At 40.0% G+C, this 26,534-nt stretch overlaps 1 protein-coding gene and 1 pseudogene across 2 annotated transcripts in view; both read right to left on the minus strand.

The window, feature by feature from the left end:
- Nucleotides 1-18,941, minus strand: part of PDE4D (phosphodiesterase 4D) — a 769,499-nt gene extending 750,558 nt beyond the window's left edge. The window contains exon 1 of one of the 2 annotated variants that reach the window (XM_073343989.1): nt 18,032-18,941. In XM_073343989.1, the coding sequence (XP_073200090.1) occupies nt 18,032-18,384 (353 nt within the window). In that variant the 5' untranslated portion in view covers nt 18,385-18,941. The remainder of the gene's footprint in view (nt 1-18,031) is intronic. The other variant, XM_073343991.1, reaches the window with a different exon arrangement.
- Nucleotides 18,942-23,526: 4,585 nt separating this feature from the next.
- On the minus strand, nt 23,527-24,638 carry LOC140912033 (ubiquitin-conjugating enzyme E2 Q2 pseudogene; annotated as a pseudogene).
- Between the last annotated feature and the right edge of the window lie 1,896 nt (nt 24,639-26,534).

Below are 26,534 nucleotides of genomic sequence, written 5' to 3' on the forward strand. Positions count from 1 at the left end.
CTGCTCAGTGCCTGCTGCATTGTCTCAGAACAGCTGAATTGCAGCGGGTGGAAGGCACTGGGAGGGAGAGGAAGGAGTTGATTTGTGGTGCTGCCAGCAGGATGGGGAGAAGTTGTTCGCAGGGCCACTGGTGGATGGGAGGTGCTGGGAGGGAAGCGGGGAGCTGGCTGTCAGTGAGTGCTAAGCACTCTCTAATTTTTTCCTATGGGTGCTCCAGCCCTGGAGCACCCACAGAATTGGTGCCCATGACTCCAGTTTTATTGATAGGTTGACAGCCTAACAAGGTTTTAGCCCTTATTTTATGGGGCTAACAGATATTTTCATGCTGCGGGAGAAGTTTTTTTGATTTTTAAAATCATACATAATAAAAATGTAAGGAGCAGGAAACAGCATTCCAGCCCTTTCTACTTGGTAGCATCTCTTTGAAAAATCTGTGGAGGCCATAAGTACAGTGAAATTCTGAGGTTGAATAGGTTTTCTCTCTCTCTCACACACACACACACATCTGCATACATCAAATAATGTGTGTGATGTTTCTAAAACAAAATCAAGATTTAAAGAAATTGTCATGCAATTTGACATAAAATCATTGATGGGCAGGGATATACTCCCCTCACTGCATCATTGAAATTATATAGCTGGGAGGGCAGTGAATACACATTTGGCGGAAGAATTTCTATTTTTCTAGACTTCAATTGAAGTTTATTCTCTTTTTTCTTTTTATTTGGATGCTACTGACTCTCAGCAAAAACACCAATGCACCTGTTCTCTAAAGGCATTCAGATACCACAGAACATGTTCAGAGGAGAAAATCCAGGATATACACCTTAACACACCTAAAACCACCTTCAAACAAGGATATTCCACCAGAGAAGTAGATTACATCATGGAATGGGCATCCAAATACCCCAAAACAAACTGTTTCAATACACAAATAAAACCCTCTCCAATTGCACCCCCCTAGTTGTCACCTCCCACCCCACACTAGAACCCATATAGGGTATCATCAAACAGTTACAACCCAGACTCGATAGGGACCACATTCTGAAAGCAATCTTTCCAGAACCCCCTTTTTGGCCTTCATACAACCCCTAACCTCTCCATGCTCATCATCAGAAGCAAGCTCCCTGCAAAGCACGGCACACCAACTCAAACGGCACCAGACCCTGCCAGAATAAAAGATGAAAAACCTATAGACATATCTCCACTGCAACAATGATCAACATCCCCCACAACACATCTCTGAAAATCTAGTGGTCCTACACATGCCTATCATAACATGTGGTGTACCTCATCCAGTGCACTAAATGCCCCAATAGCAATTATGTGGATGAAACTAGAAAATCACTATCATAGAAGATTAGGGTCGGAAGAGACCTCAGGAGGTCATCTAGTCCAACCCCCTGCTCAAAGCAGGACCAATCTCCAACTAAATCATCCCAGCCAAGGCTTTGTCAAGCTGGGCCTTGAAAACCTCTAAGGATGGAGATCTCACCACCTCCCTAGGTGACGCATTCCAGTGCTTCACCACCCTCTAGTGAAATAATGTTTCCTAATATCCAACCTAGACCTCCCATGCTGCAACTTGAGACCATTGCTTCTTGTTCGGTCATCTGCCACTACTGAGAACAGCCTAGCTCCATCCTCTTTGGAACCTCACTTCAGGTAGTTGAATGCTGCTACCAAATCCCCCCTCACTCTTCTCTTCTGCAGACTAAACAAGGCCAGTTCCGTCAGCCTCTCCTCGTAAGTCATGTGCCCCAGCCCCCTGATCATTTTTGTTGCGCTCCGCTGGACTCTCTCCAATTTGTCCACATCCTTTCTGTAGTAGGGGGCCCAAAACTGGATGCGATACTCCAGATGTGGCCTCACCACTGCTGAATAGAAGGTAATCACTTCCCTCAATCTGCTGGCAATGCTCTTACTAATGCAGCCCAATAGGTCATTAGACTTCTTGGCAACAAGGGCACACTGTTGACTCATATCCAGCTTCTCATCCCCAGGTCCTTTTCTGCAGAATTGCCACTTAGCCAGTTGGTCCACAGCCTGTAGCGGTGCATGGGATTCTTCCATCCTAAGTACAGGACTCGGCACTTGTCCTTGTTGAACCTCATCAGATTTCTTTTGGCACAATACTCCAATTTGTCTAGGTCACTCTGGACCCTATCCCTACCCTCCAGCATATCTAAGTCTCCCCCCAGTTTAGTGCTATCTGTGAACTTGCTGAGGGTGCAATCCATCCCATCATCCAGATCATTAATGAAGATGTTGAACTCACACAGAAAAGTGATAAAAGACAAAAACAGCATATCACCTATGATTAACCCCTTTTCACAAGCAATGAACCTGGGAGCTTAAATTCATAACTTTGCTAGACCTTAAAAATCAGGGACTGAATACAGACACTGGATTTATGGCTTAATACAACAATCTATAACCCATTCTCCCCCACCCCAATCTTCTCCAACACCCCCCTCCGCCACCATGATAGATGAGGTGTTAACATTTTACTTCACTTTAAACGGTTCCTTCAAATATGTGTTTACTACTTAAGCTAAACAATCGGTTCCACCTTGTGTTTAGCTGTGACACTGAGTACATTCCCCAGACTTGAAGAAGAGCTCGAAAGCTTCTCTCACTCTCTCACCAATTGAATTTAATCCAATAAAAGATATTGCCTCATCCACCTCAGAGCAAAACTGTCCTTTATGGCCTACATAACAAATCTCTAGTTCAATATTCTGTAATCTTTACATGCATAGCACCTACCTTTGATATCAAAAGGGTACATTTGCACAGGGATAAAAATAACCAATTACTTTCATTCAAGTGGACTATTCTGCACTCCTATATATTATTTAAATTGACATAGGTATTTTACAATGAATAATTTAATTTTCTGTATGCTACCCAAATAAATATTTTAAGATGAGGCCTTAGTTTGTTTTACTTCAGTCTTGCTAAACAAAATCTGGGCAACATTTTTAAAACAAGCAGTTGTGAAGTACAGTTTCAGTCCAAACTATTTGCAAATTTGACACAGCTTTGCCAAATAATTTTAGCCAAAAAATAAATTTTCAGGCTAAATTCAGAAGGGGACTTTGCTGCCATTCACAAAACAGCCAGAGGAAGAGGAGGTTGCTATTCTTCTTCATAATGTTTCGCCCAGTAGTTAGGACACTCCACTGGGATGTGGGAGATCCTGATTCAATTCTCCCCTGTGTCTGATGTGGAGCAGGAATTTAAATTGTGCCCACTGATAATTCTGAGGTAGGTGTCTCTCAATCTCTCCTGTTGAAGCTGTTCCAAAGACTATTCAGATATTTCATACAACCTGGAGCAGGGACTGGAAACCAGCAAGTTCTGAGTTATTAATATTTTATGTAAAGATCTCCAGCTTCTGAACTATACATTTATTTTATGTAGAAAAAAGGTTGCTTCCTTGTATCTCTGAATTGTTTCATATTAGAATTTACAAATTAACCTAAACTATGTACAACTTTGACAGTAAATGATCCTTGCTATGCCCAGTATTTTGATTTAGTAGTTATTTCAGCCCTGTAGTGATGAAGTATGGAGACCTCCTTTCTTCAACACATCCTCTCTTTTTATGTCCTCCAAGCAGCTACTCCTATGGACTTTCCTTCCTTGTTCCTGGAGACCCTGAGTGTTGTCTTGTAATATCCATCCCTACCTCATCTTTCCTTAGGCCCTGCGGAGTGGGGGGCATGGGGGTGGGCCGGGTGCAGGAGGGAGAGAGAGAAAGAAAGTGAACTTAGAGCTAACGCTCAATTTGGCCATGACCAAATATGGGCTCTGCATCCTGCACACACAAGTATAGTACATTTACACCTCTCCACCATAGCAAACCTCTAGCCTCTCTCTGTATCACCCCTGCAGAAGTATGACATTGTTGAATGAACTTGAGATAAAAATCAGTCAAAATAATAACACTAACATCTTAGACTGTACATGCAATAAGTAAAAATGAAGAAAAAAATCTCATTTACATTGCATTGAACAGATCTAGATGCTACGACTAGCCTATTAGTCTTCTGAAGTTAATGAACAGCATTGTAAACAAATATAAATTCCACATAATTTGGAAGATTTAAGGTCGTTTTCAAAAGATGATTCTCACTTTCATCTAATGAATGAATAGAAATTTGCAGAATTCTGTAAAGTTTTCATTATAGAACCAGAGCTCAAATCAAGTTAAAAGAAAACCTGGGCTATATTCTGAATAAACTTGGGCTAAGAAATGGTTCCCCCTGGAAACTATTCAAGTCTGTGGTTTTGGTTGTGTTTTGTTTTCAATTTTTAAATTAATTTAAAAACAAAACTCAAAGCAAAACACAAGAAATAAGGTCACGTGTGAATCAAAACCACAAAGAAGTGTCACAACATTCCTATGCACTGAAACCATCAAGCTTCACAAAGTGTATGTCTACACTGAAATCAGAGGTGTGACTGCACCACACATAGACACCCAAGCTAGCTTTGATCTAACTAGCTTGAATAATAATTGTAGTGAAGCTGCAGCAACACGGGATAGCAGCTCAGACATATACCCAGGATTAGGGGCAGGGCGGGAGGGGAAAGGGGGTAGTACAGCCTAAGTTACCGTGCCTTTGCTGCTGCTGTTATTCAGCCTAGGTAGATCACAGCTATCTTGGATATGTCTACATGTGTAGCACTTACACTTTTGATATCCATAAATTATACTGCATGGTTCTACCTTAATACATAATTCTTTTTGGAAAGTTATGTGGTAGGTTTCATTGAGTCAGAGGAATTAAGAGTAATAATGAAAGGGTTTAACACTTTCCTTTACTCTTTTTGAAATTATAAAAGGAATAAAATAACTAGGAGCAAGTAAAATGTTTATTGCAGAAAAAAATGAATGAGGATATTTTTATTACATTTTAAATGTGCCAAAGTACAAGAAGATTTTTCTAAGAATAAAAAGTATTTAAATGAATCTACACTCTTGGGGTCCAGTCCATCTGTCACAGAAATAAATAAAAGTCTTTCCATAGATTTTTAATAGGATTTGGATCTGTCCCCTGATATGTAAACTTTTAATACAGTGCCCATCACCGAAAACGTACCATGGAGGACATTGAATACACGTACCATGAGCTGTATCCAGTCTACTCAGAAGCTCTGTCTTACCTACAAGTGCTTTACAAAAAAGCACCATGAACTAGACAATCACAACGCTCTCAAATGAACTCACAGGAAAATGATAAAAGACAAAAACAGCATATCACCCATTGTTGAACCCTTTTCACAAAGCAATGATTCTATATCTGATCTCTCAGTCCTCATCCTCAAAGGAAACCTGCACAACACCTTCAAAAGATGAGCCTGGGAGCTTAAATGTATAACTTTGCAAGGCACTAAAAATCATGGACCGAATAGAGACACTGGATGTATGGCTTATTACAACAATCTAAAATCCATTAACACCCACCCCCCTCCCTGCAGCTGCTTCTCCCCCACCTTCTTAACACCCCTCCATTCATATGGAGAAAATGGGTCACTTCACCTTGAATGGTCCCTTGAAATATGTATTAACTACTTATGCTAAACAATCTGGTCACCTTGTGTTTCGCTGTGACACTCTGAGTACATGTCCCAGATCTGAAGAGATCTGTGTGATCTTGAAAGCTTCTCTCTCTCACCAACAGAAGTTGGTCCAATATATTACTTCACCCACTTTGTCTCTGTAATATACAGTGACACCTTTGCCAGGGCTCAGCATAATGCTTCTTTAAAGAACTTGCACTAGAAAATACTTTTCATGTAAGAAAAAGTCTTTTTCTAGTACTTTCTCATTAATAAATATACTACCAAATTTCTCCATCCATATTGAACTGCTATGTTCAGTAAGGGATGTCTGCCTTTTGTACACCCAACTTTAAGTTTTTCTCCTCATCTTAAAGAGGGTTGCCATGAAAATGAACATGTGTTAAAACTACAGTAATCATTTCCTGTAGGAAGTTATTTGAAATTGAAAACCGATTGTCCATTCTGAAGTAGAGACCTTTTAAACACCAGCATACCTCTCCAGTCAAGTGAAAGCAAAGGCAGATATTTCTACCTGCACATTTTGTAATAGCTCATACTGTGGAAGGAATGTAAACCTCTTAGTTTCATCATCCAACATAACTATGACTTTTCTGAATTATTTGACAATGTACTTTTACAATAAAAAGCCTTGTTCTCCATAGTCTATGATGAGACTGCAGACTTATCAGAATTAGGCTTGAGTGGCTACTTCAAAAACAAAAGTCTTTTAGACAGTGCATTAAAATTTAACAGAATTCTGTAATCAAATAAAAAACACCACTATATGCTTATATTGTCTATGGCCAGTAGAATAAAATAAAAGATAATAAAGCAAATAATCCTTGCAATATAGATTACAAATTGATTTTCCTAATAATACACAACTAGCAATGCAGCTAGATCAGCCTACGGGTAGATCAGGCCTGAGTTTAATATAACCAGACTGCACTTTGTGGAGACAAGGTTCTATGACCTTTGATAGAACTCCACCCAAAAGCTCTCTGGCAATAAAACCAGTGAAATAAAGTTTGTCATTTGCTGACTTTGTGTGTAGACACAGTAGAACATAAGAACAAACTATTGGCTGATTATACTCTGAGGGTAAGACACAGTTTCTAGAAGCTTTTGAAGACTCCCATTAAATTGTTCTCTCATCCCCTGAGGAGGGGAGTCTGTGGAATGGAGACTTCATATGTAGAAAGGAACTTGAGAACTTGTCACCAAGAAAAGAAAAAATTGGATGCACATACTGAAGAACAAAACTACAATAAGCAGTTTCATTTGATTACCACAGTGTGCAGTTAAAAAAAAATCCCTTTTTGACTGTAATAATTTCTCAAACATTTTGAAAAATTCTGTTGGTTATGGTGGAAGAGGGAAGCATTATAAAGGGCCTGATTCTGCATAGTAATGAGCATCCTTACCTCGAACGGACTACAATAAGGGCTGATAGCATTCAGCAATTCACTTAATTTAGCCCCAAATGGATAAACCCCATAACCACAGAATCACATAAACCAGGCATGAAATTAAATAATCTACAGATAAAATGTGTTATATAAGAGCTAAATATTATATTATTGGTTTCAGAGTAACAGCCGTGTTAGTCTGTATTCGCAAAAAGAAAAGGAGTACTTGTGGCACCTTAGAGACTAACCAATTTATTTGAGCATGAGCTTTCGTGAGCTACAGCTCACTTCATCAGATGCATGCCGTGGAAACTGCAGCAGACATTATATATACACACAGAGAATATGAAAAAATACCTCCTCCCATCCCATTGTCCAGCTGGTAATTATTAATTATTATTATTATTAGAGCTGAGACAATGATTTTTCAGTGTGATGGCTGAACAAACAGAGTTTTTAAAAAAAAAAAAAGTTTTAGATTGACTTGAAATGGAATTTCTTTTTCCTCACTGAAATGAAAAACCAAAACAATGCTCTTTTGGGTCAAACAAAATGTTTTGTCTGACATAAAATTAATATCTTTTCACTTTGTTTTATTTTCAGGGATTCTGTTTGTTTCTTTAAATAAAGCTAGCTAAATTTCAAAATAAAATGTTTTAACTTTAAAAAAATTAATTTTTTTTGGCTAAAACTATTTTTTGCAAATTTGGATTGAATTCACAAATAGTTTTTGTTCACCTGAAACTGCATTTTTTTCGGTGAATATATTGGCCAACATTTTTTGCTCAGTTCTAATTATTATTATTAATTTGGCCTAAAGTAATCAATGGAAAGTAGCTAAGACCCACAGGTACTATTACACATGTCCAAGCTTCTGGTTTTTACTCCCTGAAAAACAAATGCAGACCAAAATTAATATTCTCCATAAATTTTCATGAATTTTAAAAAATAAATCGTTTTCCAAAATTGCACTCTATACAATCCAGTTTTACAATTTCCTATAAATATAATACAAATCATACTAAGTTAACATTTTGTTTGTACTATATGGAGATTTATAGTTTCTACTTGTGGATCAAAAATCGAATAAAACTCAGGGTTTAGTTAAAATGACTTATGCTGAATTTTAGAGTGAGCAACAGTGATCAGTTCATCAGTTTAATTCTCCATGTTCTATCAAATTTAAAATAGGAACATTTTAAACTGCGTTTACCTGAAAATTTCCTTTCTTCATTCTAAGGTCCACAAATCTTTTTAAATGGGTGCTTCAGCCTACTTGCCGTTTGAGGCAGAACAAGACCTGTCAATCATTGGCAGCAGGGGAATGAATGAGTGAAGTTCTCTGTAGTCGAGATAACTACAGGACAAATAGCCAGGATAATTCCATTCTACTATCCTAAAATTACACATTGCGTTAACTATACTGTAAAGGAAAAAATACGACAGTTTCTCCTGCTGCAGAGTGTGGGGATTAATTTTCCCAAATGAAATAAACCTGAATCTTTGGATGCCAATTTTCATCTCTATTCTGGATGATCCATTTGTCTTCAGGGTTGGCCAGGTACATGGACCTTATTACTCAAAGAAACAAAATTTTCAAGTAAGCATAGATAAATGTTTCTATTCTTCATTTTGCTGAGATCAGCTGTTGCAGTGAGATTTTCACAGCAGTGTGCCGCCAGAGTGGGAAGAAGGATAATCCTTTACATATCGACATCCCAAAATGAGGTATATTAGGGATCCTAGATCATCCACTGGGCACTGAAGCATGAAAAAGTCTTTAGCCAATGCCATTTGTGACAGAAGACTATGACCAATATGCAGAATTTGGTAAATGTAAGTATTGATAGCCATATGGCAAGCTAGCAGATCTCATTACAGGACACAGGACTTTTCTGCTAGGAGATTATTAGTGCTCCTAACGTTTACTTTAATGGATAGGAGATATAATGGCACCTGCCACAGGGATTCACTTAAAATATTACTACTAGGACCAGAATGAGGTTCCAAGATCATGCTCTGTAACCTTATGGGGCTGGAATCAGGATAGATGCTCCTAAAGAAGCATTTAACGTCAGGGTTTATACAAATTTCTTCTTGTGAACATGCTAAGAACATTACAGTACAAAGACTAGATCTTGTGGCTTGGACATTCATACACTCACAACAATGTCATCCTGGAGGAATTAAAGGCTATGTTTCACTTGTTTAAAGTGGCATTTGAATAATGGATTTTGCTTCAGGCAGTTATTCATTAAATTCTTTCTATGACCCATGAGAGCAATAATCACTTGATCCAAGTATCCATTTTGAATATGTCTGTTGCTGTATGGAGGACTGGATTTTTTAACATTTTTCTTCTGTGAGACACTGACATAGGAAGGTCCAAGCCTAGGTTAAACAGTATCTCACTGGTACTTTCTCCTTGCTATCTTTTGTATGCCCCAGGGAAACAATGGAAGAGATGAGAAGGAATATAGCAGAGACCTTGCCCCACCGTGCAAGAGATAATTCAAAATTTGTATCCTAAGCCCTGACATATGGAGAGTTCACAGGGTGCTTTATTGCTGTTTATAGGTGCAAGGAGATTAACTGCCAGCTCATTTAATTGACTTTCAATGAGATAGTATAGTTCTGGGTGCAGTTTCCACTCTGCTTAATCCAACTTGTCTCTCTCTCAGGGAAGCTACTAACCCAGGGTACAAAAATTGGTTTCCTAGAGACTCTATCCATTTCTACTGTATGAGGTCCATATGGGTCAGATAAACCTATGTTTCCCCACAGGTTGGGATAGGAGTAGGGATGCTCTAGGAGGTCTGTTATATAGGTGGCGACAGGGGAAGGGGCAGGACCCAAAGGTCCCTTATTCCACTCTCCAGTATTGGCAATGTCTACCCTGTTTGTTGTGCCCTCTTTCTGAGGCTCAATGGGAATAGGTGGCTGAGTTACACTGTAAGAGATGTGGCTGTTGGTGTGGGATCCAGGCACAATCTTTGTTCTGGCATGCTGCCCTTCCGGCAACAGTTGCCTCATGGAGATGCTTGCCCCCAAAGCCAGCTATTCCAATCCTGCATGCCCCTTTTCCTGCCCAGAAAGGAAGGCCAGTGCAACCATGCATCATCTAGGCTGGAGTGGGAAGGACTTTCTCTGCCCTAATCAAAGACTGAACTCCCCAACAAAACACTCAAGGGTGAGGAAGGGGACAAAGACCCTTCCCTTTTTCTCTGGCTTTTCTCAGCTTAGTTCTCTCCCTGCAGCCTGTGGGCACATCTACACGGCAATTAAGAACTTGCAGCTGGCTGGTGTCAGCTGACTCAGGCTCATGGGGCTAGGGCTAAGGGGCCGTTTAGCTGTGGTTTAGACATTCTGGCTTGGACTGGAGTCTGGGCTCTGGGACCCCGCGAGGCAGGAGGGTTCCAGATCCTGGGCTCCAGCCTGAGCCTGAACATGTACACTGCAGTTAAACAGCCATTTAGCCTGAGCCCCATAAGCCTGGGTCAGCTGACACAGGCCAGCCAGGAGTGTTTAATTGCAGAGTAGACACACCCAGAAGTGAAAGCAGAGCTCAGAGGACAATCTCCCCTGCAAAAAGACAAGTGGAGCCCCAGGACACAGACTGAAATTAGATGGAGACATTATTGAGCTACACTGTTAGTCATAACTTAGAAATGAAAGTATAGCATTTCCCTCAGAAAAAAAAAACTCTACAGCAAGGAGGCCTGGCTGAGCCAGGTAGACATGATATTCTCTTGCTACCAGTGACTGACAAGTTTGGTTCTGCCACCAAGCTATAAGCAGAATAAAGTACCTATTGTAATGGATCTGTGAACCTTGTTCTTTAGATTGTAAAGAATGGGGTTTGTCTGATATCCTTTCCTCACACCTTTCCCACATCCCCAGAATCAGCAGGAGGTTTAGTCTCAGAACCTGTACATCCTGGCCTATGCATATAGATGTAAAGCCATCTGCACAAAAGTCCTGTGTTTCTGCACATGTTTCAGACCTGCCCTTTCTTGCCTCTCCACTCATATATGCACTTGTCACATAGCAAAAAATCTCCGAAATAGGCTTGGTCTCACAGGTTTCCCTAACGGAGGCTGCCTCCAGGATCTCTCCCCTAAAGGAGGTTTCAGAATGCAGAAAAGACACCTACCTAAGTTGATGATGATCAAAATTAACCTGCCTGGGAAATTCCAGTAGGATTCATATGGATAGGAGTTGGAGGGGCAACCGGTACACAGATAGTGGATGTGCCATCAGCTCTGACCCCTCCAGCTTATGGAAGGTCAGCTGAAAGGTGAAAAAACACCAGAGAGCTGGCACTATTGCCTCCTGTTAGCTTATTTGTAAGAAGTACATCTATTCCTTGAACAGGTACTTCAAATAACATTTAAACATGACTACACTGAAACCTAATTTAAATGGTTCTGGTTCTATTAGGGTTGAAGAATTATTAGAGAATACAGTTTCCATTGTGAAATAAATTAAATAATGATTGTAATAAATTTAGGCAAAAAGAGGTCAGAAAGAATAAGGCAATGTCTGTTAAATATAAATTGTTCCATTTTACTTTTACTTGATTAAGATGAACATGTCACACGCAAGTATCACATTCCTATATTTAACAAAGAAGGAAACCAACACCCACATGCAATGAAATGAATGTTCTTCAAACAAACATATTTTGCAAATATAAATACCCTCATTTTAAAAGTCAATATTTATTCTTATAATTTCATACAGCATAAAACTTAGCTATTTGTAATTACAGAGCATTTCAAATCACATAACTAAGTAATCTGAAGATGTAAAACTGAAGCAATCACTGGAAGGAAAATTAAAATTAAAAGTAGGATGCTATAGTCACTTATATCAATGCAATTTTGAAATATATAAGAATTATTTGTTTAAATTACTTTCTGGACAATTCATAATGGACATTAGTCCAACAATATTTATTAAGTTCAGAAAAGTATTTGTATCTTTCAGGGATTCAAAGTATGCCAATCATTACAATATCTAGGTTCCAATAACACTTTGAATATAGTAGTAAACAAAGCAATAAACAGCTGCCAGAGAAGTAAATGACAAATCTCCTAAACATTACTGCTATTATACAGGCTGTCACCACATTCTGAAAAGCTGTTTTTGTTGGTATGTCAAGTTTGAAAATACCATAGCCCTCACTTGTCTTGGATTGCATGGAGGTCCTTAGGGCATAACTAAGGTGAATAACTGATCAAAAAAACTTATGCCTGCATCTGTAATTTTCACTCCATGCATCTGAAGAAGTGGGGGTTTTTACCCACGAAAGCTTATGACCAAATAAATCTGTTAGTCTTTAAGGTGCCACCAGACTCCTTGTTGTTTTTGTGGATACAGACTAACACGGCTACTCCTCTGATACTTGATCAAAAGAGAAGTTTCAAACTGAGCAAAAGATCAAAGGTGTGACTTGGGATGAAAAGAACCTTGCATTCTGTTAGAGCTATCAATCATTTTTTTGCCCAGATTTGTGAAGTGATAATGATTTTTTCTAGTACCTAGAGCTGTAGCCACAGAAACCTTGCGTCTCACTAGCTATGCCACAAGGGGGTGATGAGGTACCAGGATTGTACATAACCTCTTGGGGCGGGGGGGTGTAGATAGGACAGATGTGAGACCGGGGAGTTCAAAAGAATATATTGAAAATGTGCTAGACAGCTATGAACTTTGGAGACCATAAGTGTTAAGTGGAACTCCTGGGGAATCCTAAGGAAGATGTTAATGCAAATTCCCCAACTCAGGTTATATAAAAACCTTTTTGAAGCTATGTCCTAAGGAGGTGGTCATCATCCGCTGATTACATACTACAGAAGGCCAAGGCCAAAGGCCTGAGCTGCATAAATAAATGGCTGATGTGCCCAGCTTTTGTTCTGGTTCTAAAACAGATGTGAACTTGTAATCACAGGGAAAATCCAATCCCAGGCTGGAGTTGGGAGTGTCTTCTGATAGACTTTTTAACACATGTGTAGAAACTTAATTTTGTATATGTTTTCACAGCAATGCTCTTACCTTAAGAATGAATATGCTCCCTTACAAGGATCTGTGTGGTAACTTAAAACTGTGGGCAATAGACATAGCCCTTGGAGGGAACGCAGAGAAAAGACTGTGGCATTTTTAGGCAGTTTGGCTTGCTGGGGATATTATGGTGTATGACAGGGAGCATTGTGGTGTATGATGTGCAGCATTAAAATCTCCAGTTAGGAGGGAGTGAGACGCTGGTCTCTGCCCAGGAGAAGTGACATCTGGGAGTCAGAAACTCATAATAATCATGGGTGTCCTTGGTGGACCACTGAGGGGGAACACAGGTGCCTGAAATTATGACAATATACACACACACACACAAATTGCACCATGTACTTTTTGGTCATTTAGCCCTCAGGGTATAAAGGGAAATCTGGCCTGAAATGACCCAGAGCTCTAAAAACCTGGGCAACACCCTGTCCAGAAATATTTTACAGTAAGAAGGGCTGGTTCTGGAGTCTAACAGACGATAGATTACTGGGTCTGTGAGAACAGGAATCCAGAACTCAAAGTTTTTGGAACAGTGGTGGGCAAGTGAATAATCTGAGTCAAATCGTTTTCCTATTACTAACATAAAACCATTTAACTCACCAAATGGAGCAGGTATTCCAGTTATTTGCAAAAAATCTGTATTTATTTCACATTCCTCTATTTGCCTTCAATATAATTGACTAGTAAATAGAGTAGATTTAGAAGAGACGTCTGTAATAAAATTGCAAAACAAATCAGACCTCTTTTATATTACAACAATCGTACAAATACCTGTAGCCCTTTAGATTGTGGTTTACAAGGCTGCAGAAATATTATGTAGAGACATGGCAACTAGCCCCAATGGTAAATTGAAATGTTGTATATGTAAGATGTATCCCAGTGTTTACTTACTACATCATCAGCTCCATCCTGTACCTTTCTGAAGTCACAAATTTCAAATAGAAAAACTGGAGATGAAAATACCACGTGGTGAAGTTAAACTCAGTAATATTTTACACTTACATATCACGCCTTTCATTCAATTATCTCAGAATACTTTAACAGAGATTAGTAATTGCTGTATTTCTATCCATATTTTATACACAACCACAGTCAGGAACCAATAAGTTAATTGACATGTCCAAGGCCACACAGTGAGCAAGTTGCAAAGTCAGGAAAAGATCCCAGGTCACCTGACTTCTAGTTCCCAACTACCTAATGAACTACACTGCTTCCTTTAGCCTTCCTGTGTACATGAATTCAAGATTACCTTCAAATTTTAAAATACAGGGGATAATTCTCCATTTAAGAAGAGATGACACAATGATTCTGATGTACTTTTCTATGTAATGAAATATTGTTGGGTTTCTTGAAAAAAAAGTGTACTACAATAAATTATTCTTAAAGAAGTGCAGTGGTAATTATAAAGAGACACTGCATTAAAATTATATTTATAAACAATATTTCATTTTCTGTGTTCTCCTTTTAGCTGATCCCCTCCTAACCAACTCCCTGCAGCCTCCCTCAGTCCTCCACCCCCAAAATGCATGGAACTAACATGACATTTTCACTATCACATTGTTCACTTGTTTTTGTGTTCTGCCCCTTTCTCCACCCAGTGTCTGTCTTGTCTGTTTAGATTGTAAGATCTTTATGGCAGGAACTGTCTGCTACTCTGTTTGTAAGTGGTCTAGCACAATGGGGCCCCATTCTTTTTTTTGTCCTTAGACACTGCTGTAATAAATATAATTAATAAAACAGTACCATATTATAAAAAACTGCATTTTTAAACACCTAATTCTCTTTGCCATTTATGCTTACTTTTTGGGGGTTGGGGGAAGTTGTTTTTAATTTTTAATTTTCCTCAGTTTGGATAATAAAACTAGATTGGCCTGTTTAACTTTGGTTTTAACAAATTCACTTTCTTGTTCTCATGTTCTAGCACAACACAGTTATGCATGAGTTTGAGTATTTTGCAGGTAAAGCTTAAAACACTACAGAAGGAACTTTAAAAATGTTTTCACTGAGTAGGTTTTAAAAAATCATGACCAAGTTTTCAAATTGCACTCCAGTACATTTTGTAAAAACTCTTATACACAATCTAAATTTTGAGTCAACACTATTTAACTGTATCCCTTTAATACAATATGGTATGATATCCATTTCTACATAGACACTATAAACAAGTTGTGTCCTATTTTCTGATTTTATGAATTTAAAAAAAATTAGAAACATCCATCATACTAGCCAGTATGTCCCCAGGGAATCGATCCATCCATGAAGCATTTTTAAAGAGATGTTCTTCTGACAAATAGCTTAAATTATCTAGTAGTACTAAAAACACAAATTAAACAAAGCCTTCTCTGGAAAGTCACCAAAAATGAACTGAAGTACTCCTAAAGACTTACCTTCTTTTCAAAAAATTTTGCTCAAAATACAAATTATACAGAAATACTAAGGGAGTATATTGCTACAGGTACTTTTTTGTTTATAATGAAAACAGCAACACTGCTATAACACTTGGGATTTAAGTTGTAAGTGATCCCCTATCAAAGCTCTAGAAAACCTGATCTTTCTAAAATTTCTTCAATATCTTTAAACATTTAAATAGAATTTGTTACAGTCCATTTTGATTTTACATTCAACCGTTACCTGTTTTCAATCAGAATATTTTACTTTGTGTATTCATTTATGTTGTCAACAAATACACTTTAGCTAAGCTTCCTTACACCACTTTTCTTCCTTACTTCAGAAAAATAGATGCATCTGAAGCATGTGTTTCCTAGAACATAAGATGAAAATAACCACTACAAACCCTTGAATTATAAAGTAGCATGGTTTAGTCAAAACAATATTATTAACACAATGTTCATGGAGAATTTTAAGCTCCTACACATTTCTCTATTCTGAAGAACAATTAGTTACTAAAAACTCCAAAATGATACAAAAAGAGAAGGGAAAAAGCAATAGCAGCATTTTTTCCCTTGGCTTCTCACCCTCTCACTAACTGATTAGTTGAGTACTACGTACATGCAACCCTGAGAATGTGTTAAGACCAGTCACAATATGGGAAAATGCTGAATACTTATGCCATCATTTTGTGATTCACACCAGCTATACTACTTTACTTGTTTCAAGTAAAGAATCAACATTTATTCTCGAAAACTAAAATCCTAAACCATACAGTGAATGTTTTTATCTATTGAAATACTGTAATACATTCAAATGGTTATTAAAATAGAAGATAGTTCATTCTTAGACATTATTATTTGTTCACTTAAATCTCTGTGTTAAAATCAATGTAATAATTATGGACAAACACAAGCTCACATAAGGGATACAAAGATTTAATAGTGGAACTGTCACTTGAAACAAAAGATATTAAAGACAGACCAAGTAAAAATACAATTCTAAATTTTAGTTGTTGAAATTATTTTTATGTACTATGTATAAAATGGAGACTAGGGCTAGTGTTGTGCAGAAACAGAGTAACTGAGTGCAAGAGAGCATGTGTGTGTCTCTCACAGTTTACCAGAGGGGCACAATCATACCATGCACAAGGTCACCTACTGTAGAGCTCTAGTATGCACAAAATAATTCTCTGGTATTTATTCACAAAGCATACCACACTGTAGGAGTCTGACCATCCAAATTAGAAAAAAAAATCTTATCAATATTTAACTGCAGTTCAAAGTTCCTCTTCCCACATTTCACTACAAGCCTTTATTCACAATGTCCACCTAATATTCAGATTCAAAGGTGTCGTTTTTCCAACTAAAGGAAGTGGTTCTACTTGCTGCAAATGAAGAATTATAAATTGAACTACACCCTGCCATCAGTTTTATAGCAAAACTACCCATTGATTGTAACAGAGAGTTCAGTTTAAAAAAAAGGTATCACTCTATATAGCCCATAAACTGCAAAGTAGGGACCATTTAGCTGCACACAGCAAAATAATATATAGCTCACTTAATAGGGGACCATAGACTATTATATGATGGACTCCTCCCTCTGACTAAAAAAAATCATTAGTCTATTTCTCCATTTAACCCATAAATCCTAGCAAGTCTCTAACCCTGGATCTGTTACACTGCTCACCTTCACACAAAACGGTTATGATTGGAACCTTATGTTGACAGCACTGGTTTCATCCTTCCCTCCCCTTCTCAGTACCAACATTTTATCCTCCTAAGATAGCACTGTAATGAAAGCAGCAGTGCATCTTTTAGATTCTCTTTAATGAGGAGCGAGTAGCAGGGAGAAGGAGAAAGGGGTCCCCTTCCCGCTAAGCCAGGCGCTCTGCAGTGGGTGATGTGCTATAATGAGCCTATGTAATGAATGAACACATTTCTGGGGAAGATGATTATACATTTTGCTCTCAAACTTTCCCAAATCAGCCACGTGTTTGGTGGTGGGTTGCTTTGGGTGGGGGTGGCGGGGTGTCAAAGTCTCTCCCTATTTGTATGATAAAAAGACAAGTTCTTCCTCGGTTCCTCTTGGCCATCCAACTACAGCCTGACTCAGGACTCAGCTGCTAAGTAAGTGGCCCCCAATTCCAAGGTGGCTTGGCACAGCATACACCTCTCCCCCGCAGCTGTGCCCTCATTACCTCCCCTCGCGCCTGTGTCCTGATGCCCCCCCAGCCCCCTTCCCCAAAGCCCTCACTACAGGTCTCACCTCTGCCCTGGTGCCTCCCCCCCCCTTCTGTCCTGCCGGCCCCTACCCAGCCCTCCCTAACCTGCCCTCCCTGTCATCCTCCCCCACGGATTCCTCTCACATCCCACCCCCCAGCAATGGCCCTTCCTGTCAAACAGCTGCCGGGCGCACAGAAGGGGGCTCTGGGCTGGGGGGAGGGGGGCGGGCGCAGATGGCGGGAACGCCTGGCAGTCACCCCAATGCCGCCAGCCTCCCCCCCCCAGCCCCACCAGCCAGGAGCGGGGGACGCGGGAGCGGCGATGGAGGGAGAGCGGGAGCTCTCCGCCCGCAGGCAGCGCGCCCCAGCCCCTTCCTACCGTCGGAGTCCCTGGGAGGACGAGGGCCAGGACATCCGGGATTTCTTCAAGCCGGGCCGGTGGCCGGTCTCCACGGCGTACGACGCGCGGTCCATGGCTCGGCAGTTCAGGTAGCGCTCCGTGTCCGAGTAGCCGCGGTGCCTCACCCGGCTGCCGCTGCCGGCCAAGTAGCGGCCTCGGGAGGCTGGCGGCGGCGGCTGCGGAGGCTGGGGGCACTGGGGCGGCGGCTGCCGGAGCTGGGGCTGCTCGTGCCGCCACAGATGTTTGGGGGCTTTCAGGCTCCCCCCGCCGCCAGCCCTGTCGCCGCTGTTGGCCAGCGCGGATAAGCAGCTGCCGCCGTCCTCTGCCTCCATGCTCGCTCCTTCGCCTCGGGCGGGCCGGCGGGGGCACCTCCGCGCTGCAGGCGGCTGCTGCTTCCCGAGCAGCGGGGAGCTGTTCAGCAGCCCTTTCCGCAGGCTGCCGCCTTTTCCCCCCTTCAGCAGCGCCGCGGGGAAACCGCGCTGAAAAGTTGGACAGCTCCTGCCTCACTTCCCCGGACTCCGCGAGGAGCAGCTGCCGCAGGGAGCGAGAGCTGCTGCCCTCTCCCCGCAAAAACACTCCGGGTCACGCCGGGAGCTGATGATGAAGCCTCGTGGCTTCAAGCACCGAGAGCCGGGCTGGAGCGCTGGGGAGAACAAAGCGCAGAAGAGACTGGAGCAAGCTCTAGAGCTGCTCTGTGAGACTGAAGCTGGCACTGGAGAATAAAACGAACGGCCCAGCCCAGGCAGAGGGATGGACTAGATATGACCTAAGACGAGTTTCTATTGCTAATTTCTCCGATTCTTCTCATCCTTTAAAAGCTCCTTGGAGATTTTCTCTTGCTTCTTGAAGGCAAGCGAAGTAAGCATGCATTAGATAGCATTTTGCTGCTTGTCTGCCTTCTATTTCTCTCCCACTTGGACTCAGAATGGAAAGTGACTTCAAGTAGCAAAGTACCACAGAGTGGATGTCGCTGCTAAATTGACTGAGTAAAGATGGAACCGTAGGCTTTTAACTCCTTCGCTTCTCAGCATTATACTATATTTTTAATCGTTCCCATATCAGGCTCAGAAGTCCTCTGCTCCCACTTTGAATCGTCCCCTCGTCTTTCTTCTTCCCCGATGATTAAACTCTCTCTTCTCTCCGCGACTAATCCTGGCTGTGAATCAACGCGAGGAAGGTTTAATTATAGCGATGCTGTGCCTGCTGCTGGAGTGAAGGCTGAATCAAGCTTTTCCATTATAAACCACGAGTTTCAGGAGTTTGTAACTGCCTGTAGAAAAATCATTCAGCTGAAATTTACAATACAGTAGTTTCAGCTCAAGACAGCATTTTTTTCAAATACAGTTATTTTAAAATTTCAGTCTGATACGTTTTGCACTCCTGTACACTAAATAAAAACAGCCATACTTATGGCACTGAATAACAATTTGATAAAATTAATTTGTGGAGGCTTTCATACACAGTATGAATTAGATATTTTGATTGATTCTTAAAAGTAACAGTATTTGAATTCAGTTTTACATCTGGCAATAATTTTTAAATCTGGCATGTCATTAATAAACATAGCAATATTATGATGAAAAATGATAGAAATTTAAACCATTAATGCATTTTTAACAGACATCTTTCCTGTCTACTCAATCAAACAATTATTCTGTTCGCATGCTCTGTCACTGGTATTTTGGCAAAGTACCATGCAAGTATCTGTCCTACTTTATAAGAGGGTACATTTTCTGTCTTACAACACTGTGGATGAGTATGCACTCAAACTGCTCCAAGTAGGTATTTTCACCCACAATTTCTGATCCCTCCAAACACATATGGTTCACCCTGCTTTTCCCCTCTTTCCTCCATCACTACGCTGCAAGTGCATCCATTACTCCTCTGCAAACATCCCCAAAATGACCTCCCTTCCACATCTGTAGATTTCCTATCCATACTCTCCAAATTGAACCCAACTTTGACCCTCCCTTAACTGTTGACCTTTCCTGAAAATCTGCCTCCAAAAAGTGACTTTATTCCCTCCCAGTTACCTAACCCTCTTTATGTCACAACCCCAAGCTATACTGTCAAAAGCACTTTTTTTTTGCAGGTGTAAGTTGTCTACACTAAGAGGGTTTGCCAGCGTAGCTATACCAGCAGACCTTTTCTAGTGTGGACTAAGCCTCCATCCCCATTCATTCCTTGGCCTTTATACTGAAACTGTCAACAATGGAGTCAATTAGTGCCACATGAACAGTGATCATTTTTGTTAAATGGACAGTCCTCTGCTAAGAACTGAACTGAGAGTTCCAACTCTTTCACATAGGCCACTGACAACAACTTTCAGACACTACCAACAAAGTGTTCATGAAATATGGAAATGCAAAAAACACTCTCAGTTCCTTGAGTCCTTCCATTCCAACCCACCCTACTTCTTCTGCCTTATTTCTCCATCTCTTCACATATTACCATTCAAGAAGAAAACACACTGTTGAATCTCACAGGGATAATTTTGATATGAAACAATAAAGAACTGTGCAATGCCATACCTACCCTCACCATTGCCTGATTGCTAGCAATGACTAAGGTTCATGATGTTTGTTTTAAAAGACAGTTTATGGTTGCAGTTTAACATATTTTACACCATTTCTACAAAATATATAATAAAAGCCTGAGTCGAATACTGACAAAGATCAATTAGGTAACTGAAAAAAAAATGGTCTAATGGAAGATCAGTCTCACTGTTTCTTGTAGCACCTATGATCAGCTTTCACAGATGACAATTTATAACTTTACATAAAACTCTTTATTCATAGATCATAGGATTTTGCCAGTGCAAATAAATAAAAAATAAAAACCCATCCTCATCAATTGTCCTTATTCCTAAAAGTTAGAGCAACTCATCAGTAGAAATAACAAATGAGAAAGGTGCAAGACCAAGGACCAACTTGGTTTGAAATTAACTCATTGATTTTATAAAACTTACTGAGTCTAGCAGTTCTGTGACTTTCTAGATCCTCCAGGCCCTAAAACATCAGCTATCCTGGTTCCTCAGCAGTCAATCTATGATGGAAGGCCTCCTTTTGTAATGTATATTTGGTCCACATACTCTTTGGGGTAGGAATTCTTATTTGTTTTGCACATTTGCCTTTTATTATTCATACAATGCTGTATACTTATAGAAGTAAATACACACATACGCATCCTATGGCCCTAGTTTGGAATAATTCTCCTGTGTGGCAACTCAACATGCTGGGTAAGAGGGAAACATGCTTTGCTGTCCATCTTGTTTATTTTTAATACATATAATCTTTTAGTTCTTTGGGGGAAAGAATTTTGATTGCAATGGATACCTTTGGGGAGTGGGAGGGAAAGATACTACTACAGTGATGGGCACCACTACAAGAAAAGAGATAGACAAAGGCAAAACAAAGGGTACCATTTTCAAAAGAGGCTTAATGACTTAGTCCATTCAAAAACAGGATTCAAGCTCCTAAGTCGTTTAGGAATTTCCAATTAGAGTTAGGCTCTTAAGTCACTTTTGAAAAGGGGACTTAAGCACTTCTGAAAATGTTCACTACGACAATCAAATTAGCAACAGGTGAAGGCATATTTCCTTAGATTGTGAGCTCTTTGGATCAGGGACTTAACACATTGCAGTATTGGCCACTACTTGCTAATAAATAATTAATAATTGGCATATATTACTCTTGCTAGTTGACATGCCAATTCTTGAAGTTCACCAGAAAATTTAGGTTACTCCAGCTGTTGGGAAAGAAAAAGGAATGGCTAAAACAAACAACTCTCATAACAGCCTCAGAAACAGATGCTTTCACCAAGACGGGCATATAATCAAAATTCTGCTCTCTTACTTCACCTTGTAAGGTTGCTGGCCTAATTCTTCAGTCTAGGAAGGATTAAACACCTTGCCCAGATCTCTTTAAGGGCCTTTCCTAAGGACATGGTTTATTAATTCAAACAAAACCTAGCAGAGTAATGAAAAATAAAGCAATTCCCTTGACCAACACAGACTGCATGGGTCCAGAAGTCTTTCACTATATAACTGTCTATTTGCTCCAGGGCCATCCATAGGAATCACCTTCCCTTCTGCAGCACCTCACCAACTGAGCTCTCAGTCTTTTATAAGGATCACCTGTTTCCTTCCCAGCAGGATCTAATAATTGAACAAAGCTGGCTGGCCCCATGGCCCCTGTCCCTTAAAGGGGCAGATCAGCCTGTTACACACCTGTTTAAAGTTCTTCTACAGCTAATGAAAATCTAGTCAGCTGGGAAAGAACTCACTTCTGCAATACAGGCACCTGGGGGACTTTCCAAGCATTTGCTGTGAGAGACAATCAACCAATTTGGGTGAGTCGAGTCCTCTGTTCTGGAGAATGGGGGTTGGGCTGAGGTGGCAGCATGCCTAGTTAGGCTTACCAAGGACAGAGAAGAAAGGATGTCCTCCCTTAAGAATTACAATTAGTTTCTTTGGTTGAATAACACAGCAGACCTAAAGAACTTCTGAGGGCCAGCATCTACAGAAACTAATTCTGGTTGAACAGCGCTTTTAATTCATAGAAGATTACCCATGCTTCATTTAGAATGTGCCCAATTGTAAAGAAGAGCAATATAGATTTGTATGTCTATATTAGAGTATGCATTTGTTCTTGGAAACCAATCACTATTTTATGGTTAATAATAATAATGAATAATAGTAGCACTTTGCATTTACATAGCACTTTTCATCCACAGATCTCAAAGTGAAGTACAAACAGTATTATTATTCCTATTTTACAGAAGCAGAAACTGAGGAGCAAAGATACAAAAGCGACACTAACAGTTTAGTGATAAATATGTGACTCTCCTGACTCTTAGTCCTATGTTCTATACACTACTTTTACACATTTGCATTTTTGTAAAAAAATGTAAGATACATATCTCTTCGATCAGTTTATTCAAACATTGCCACAGCATTTGCCCCTAAGGCAAAGAATATTTAAGCTTCCCATAATACCATTTTTTAAAAAGGAGTGGCCAGTGCTTCTTCCCTACTCCATATACAAAAAATGCAAGTCTCCGCAGTCCACAAGTTCTGCAAAGGGTAAAAAATAGTGAGCGACTCCTACTGAATAATCTTTTAGTAACTCAGTTGCTGCCTTTAAAAAGTTTACACTTTTAAATAAAAAGGGAGAAGGGAGGAAGTGGCCCAAATATGCTTAACTTAGAGACAAATACAGTGAAGGCCAAAACTGTTAAGTCCAAGATATCTAATAAGAGCAAAATGCTAAGGCTGTAAATTATACTGATGTGCCAGTTGACAGATTATCCACTAATTTATCTAATAGCTAAAGTCTTCAGTATGGCTGTTATATGGGCACTCATAGCTTGAGAGAGATAGAGAGAGAAAGTGTGTGTGGGTGTGTGTTGGTTGAAAGGAAATTTTAAAAAAGAGCTTGTTTGACATTGGTGCAGGTGTACAACATTCCACAATATTAACCACCTTCTTTTGGAGGAGTGCATCACCCATTTTTCTCATGTATTTGTACTAGATACTTATAGGACTGCTGTGCTCTTGCTAGATTATATTGCTTCTTACTGGCTCCAAACTGTACTCTGGCTTTTCCTTTGACTAAAGTGCCATTGATGACTGATTGTGTTGAATAGGCATTACTTCAGCCCCGTTTAGTAAGAAGTTCCAGGCATAATGCACCCCCACCCAGGACATACCCTCCCATGAGCACAGAGATACCACTTGCACAAAGGGAGGATCTAAAGGAAAATTATCCTTAATGAGAAGTTGAGCAAAATGTATTCTCTACACCTTATTTTTCTTGTAAGACCTGAAGATCTATAACGGGCTGTCAGGATCAACTTTTAGAAATTTAACGTGCCACTTGTACAGGCTGTCATTTATAAGTTCCACTGAATGAATCCTTGTTTTATAACTCTGATCTGTATATATCCCTGAGCTCTTTCATAAGTCAATCTGAAACCTGGACTGACCCAGACATTTCACCATTTAGGTGGTGGTATCTTTAATTCTTTCTAATTTTTTCTAAATTTAGAAGTTTCTCTTTTTCAGTGCCTTCATACTCAGATTTCTTTCCATCAACAGGTTCTTCCCCCTTCATGTCATAGTGATCTAGGTCTTCAATGTCTTCACTTCCCTCTCCTCCTCCTCTTCTGACATTACTTCTTCTGTCACTGAATTCAGTCCTCTTGGTAATGGCTGATCTAACATCTCAACATCTGGATACCGAGGAAGGTTGTATAATCTGCAGAGGTCACATAGCAATCACTTCAGTTGAAGAAGCAGACTATTGCTCTTCTTAATGTCTTATAATCGCTCTAACACTGAAGTCAGATTTGGGTCATCTGATTCCACAAGCCATACTGGTGATGAAGAGGGATAAGATTCTGTGACACTGCAGTGGATGGTGATCAGCAGTGGTGGCTGCGGGCTGCAACCTGGCGGTGGTGGCAGTAGAACAAACTGGCAGTGCAGCTCATCCAGCTTCCAGGAGATGATGCAGAAGCACTCATGGTCCTTGTTGAAGATGGACTTGAGGAACTTTAGCTCAGCCTTGAGCCCAGACACTGACATCCTGGCCTCATCTCTGGCCCAGGCCTGCACCACCTCACCTTGTAAGTGATGATGCCTTTTTGTTAGTATATTAGACACATAGACTGGGCAGGCTTATTTTAATTTTTCTTGTCTGGCCATTTCCATGTTAGACTCAGAAAAGGTAGTAAGTCTGTTGAACATTCAGTAGACATATAGAGCATTCTTCCTTTGAGAGAGTTCTAACTGACAATAATTAACTGAAAATATATTCCTTTTTCCATTTTCCCAGAATTTGCTGCAGCTTTCCCAGAAGAGATTGCTGAAGTGAGCCTTGAATATGAGAAATGTTGCCTTAGACATACCCATCCATTAGTATGTGTATAAGCATCTTAGAGTTCTCTTCATCAATCACAGCTAAATGCACAGTGATCCATAAAATAAAACATAACATTTTCAACTCATGAAGAAAATTCAATTTTTAATTAGTTAGGATTCTTAACCTTTCCCATCTCTTTTTAAAAACTTGTGCATGCCTAAAAAAAGAACTATGCAGAAAAATGGACAGAATCCAAGGTCTGGATGAAAGCAAGGGAGCTAAAATGCAAATTTTCTGAATGCATTTTCATCTGTCTTTGTTTACCACAGGACAAGGGTGAAAATATCTTTAGAATTTGTTCAGCTGAAGCACTTCAGCTGTTAATAGTGTGGCAGATAAACTGGTGTATTCTTTTCGTGTTTCTTCAGAATGGCACTAACATCAAATGAAATAGTGAAGGTAAGTAATCTGCATTTGTTTTTTTCTGACTGAGTGCATGGAAACTGGAATACTTTTATCATGCAGAAATACTGGGAATATTGTCTTTTGTATCTCCATTTCCTGATATGATGATGATGTGCAGCCCACAAAACTATTGCACTTTTTCCTTTTGTGTAAATATAAAGAGAGTATAATGAAAATTGAGTTGTAATAGAAACAATTCCAAATTACGTTAGAAACATATAACTAAGTATTAAACAGATAACTAGTATATGATAATCAAAAGAGGGAACATTTATTTAGCGATTTAATCCAGTAAATAACAATATCTATCAATCCCACATATAAAAGAAGATTCTTTATTCCATTCAAGTTACATTACATTAAAGCAAATCTTCAATGCCATTTAAGAAACTATACAGTATTTTCCAGATGACCATTCAGTTTTACTTGAGTAGAGCCAGCCAAAACTGGAGATTTCTAATTTTAGCAGAAATGTCAAAATGTGGAAATTTGGATTCAGTCTGATTTAGACAGAAAATATATATTTAAATTTCTCACAAACGAGAAATCTCTCCCACCGCTCCAAATACTTTTGGAAACAGCATCAACACATGGTGCACAGTACCCATGAAACTGACAACTATGTCAGTTTCACTAAGCAGCTTCCTGGGCTTTCAGGGTCTCCTTCAGTCCCACCATGCAGACTGCTCTGGAGCCAGAGACCCCAGGGCTTCCAGACTGCCAGCTGACCTGGGAGTCTGGAAGCCCTGAGTCCTTGGATCTGAGGCAGTCTTCCTGGTATGAATGCCCCATAGTCAGAGACCCTGGAAGCTTATTTCAGGGCCTCCAGGCTCCCAACATTCCATGCCAGGGAGCCTGGAAGCCCAAAGAGCCCCAGCTTGAGCCAGGATTCTCACGGCTTCTAGGCTTCCTGCTACAGAGCTGGGAGCCTAGATTCTGGAATGCTAGACATAGAAGGGCTGCCCCAGGGTCCCCAACAACTTGGCATCCATATGGTGGGGCTACCCCAGAGATGCTTGAAGCCCAGCTCCCCAGAAACTTGCGGGGCAGAGTTCCATTGGAATCCAGTCTGAAAGTTGATGAAAATTCATCAACCCAACTTGCTTTCGCAAGATATTTCCAATGAACTAGTAATTTCTGACAAAACTCTGTTT

Source organism: Lepidochelys kempii, chromosome 5 (assembly GCF_965140265.1).
Source record: "Lepidochelys kempii isolate rLepKem1 chromosome 5, rLepKem1.hap2, whole genome shotgun sequence".
Classification (NCBI taxonomy): Eukaryota; Metazoa; Chordata; order Testudines; family Cheloniidae; genus Lepidochelys; species Lepidochelys kempii.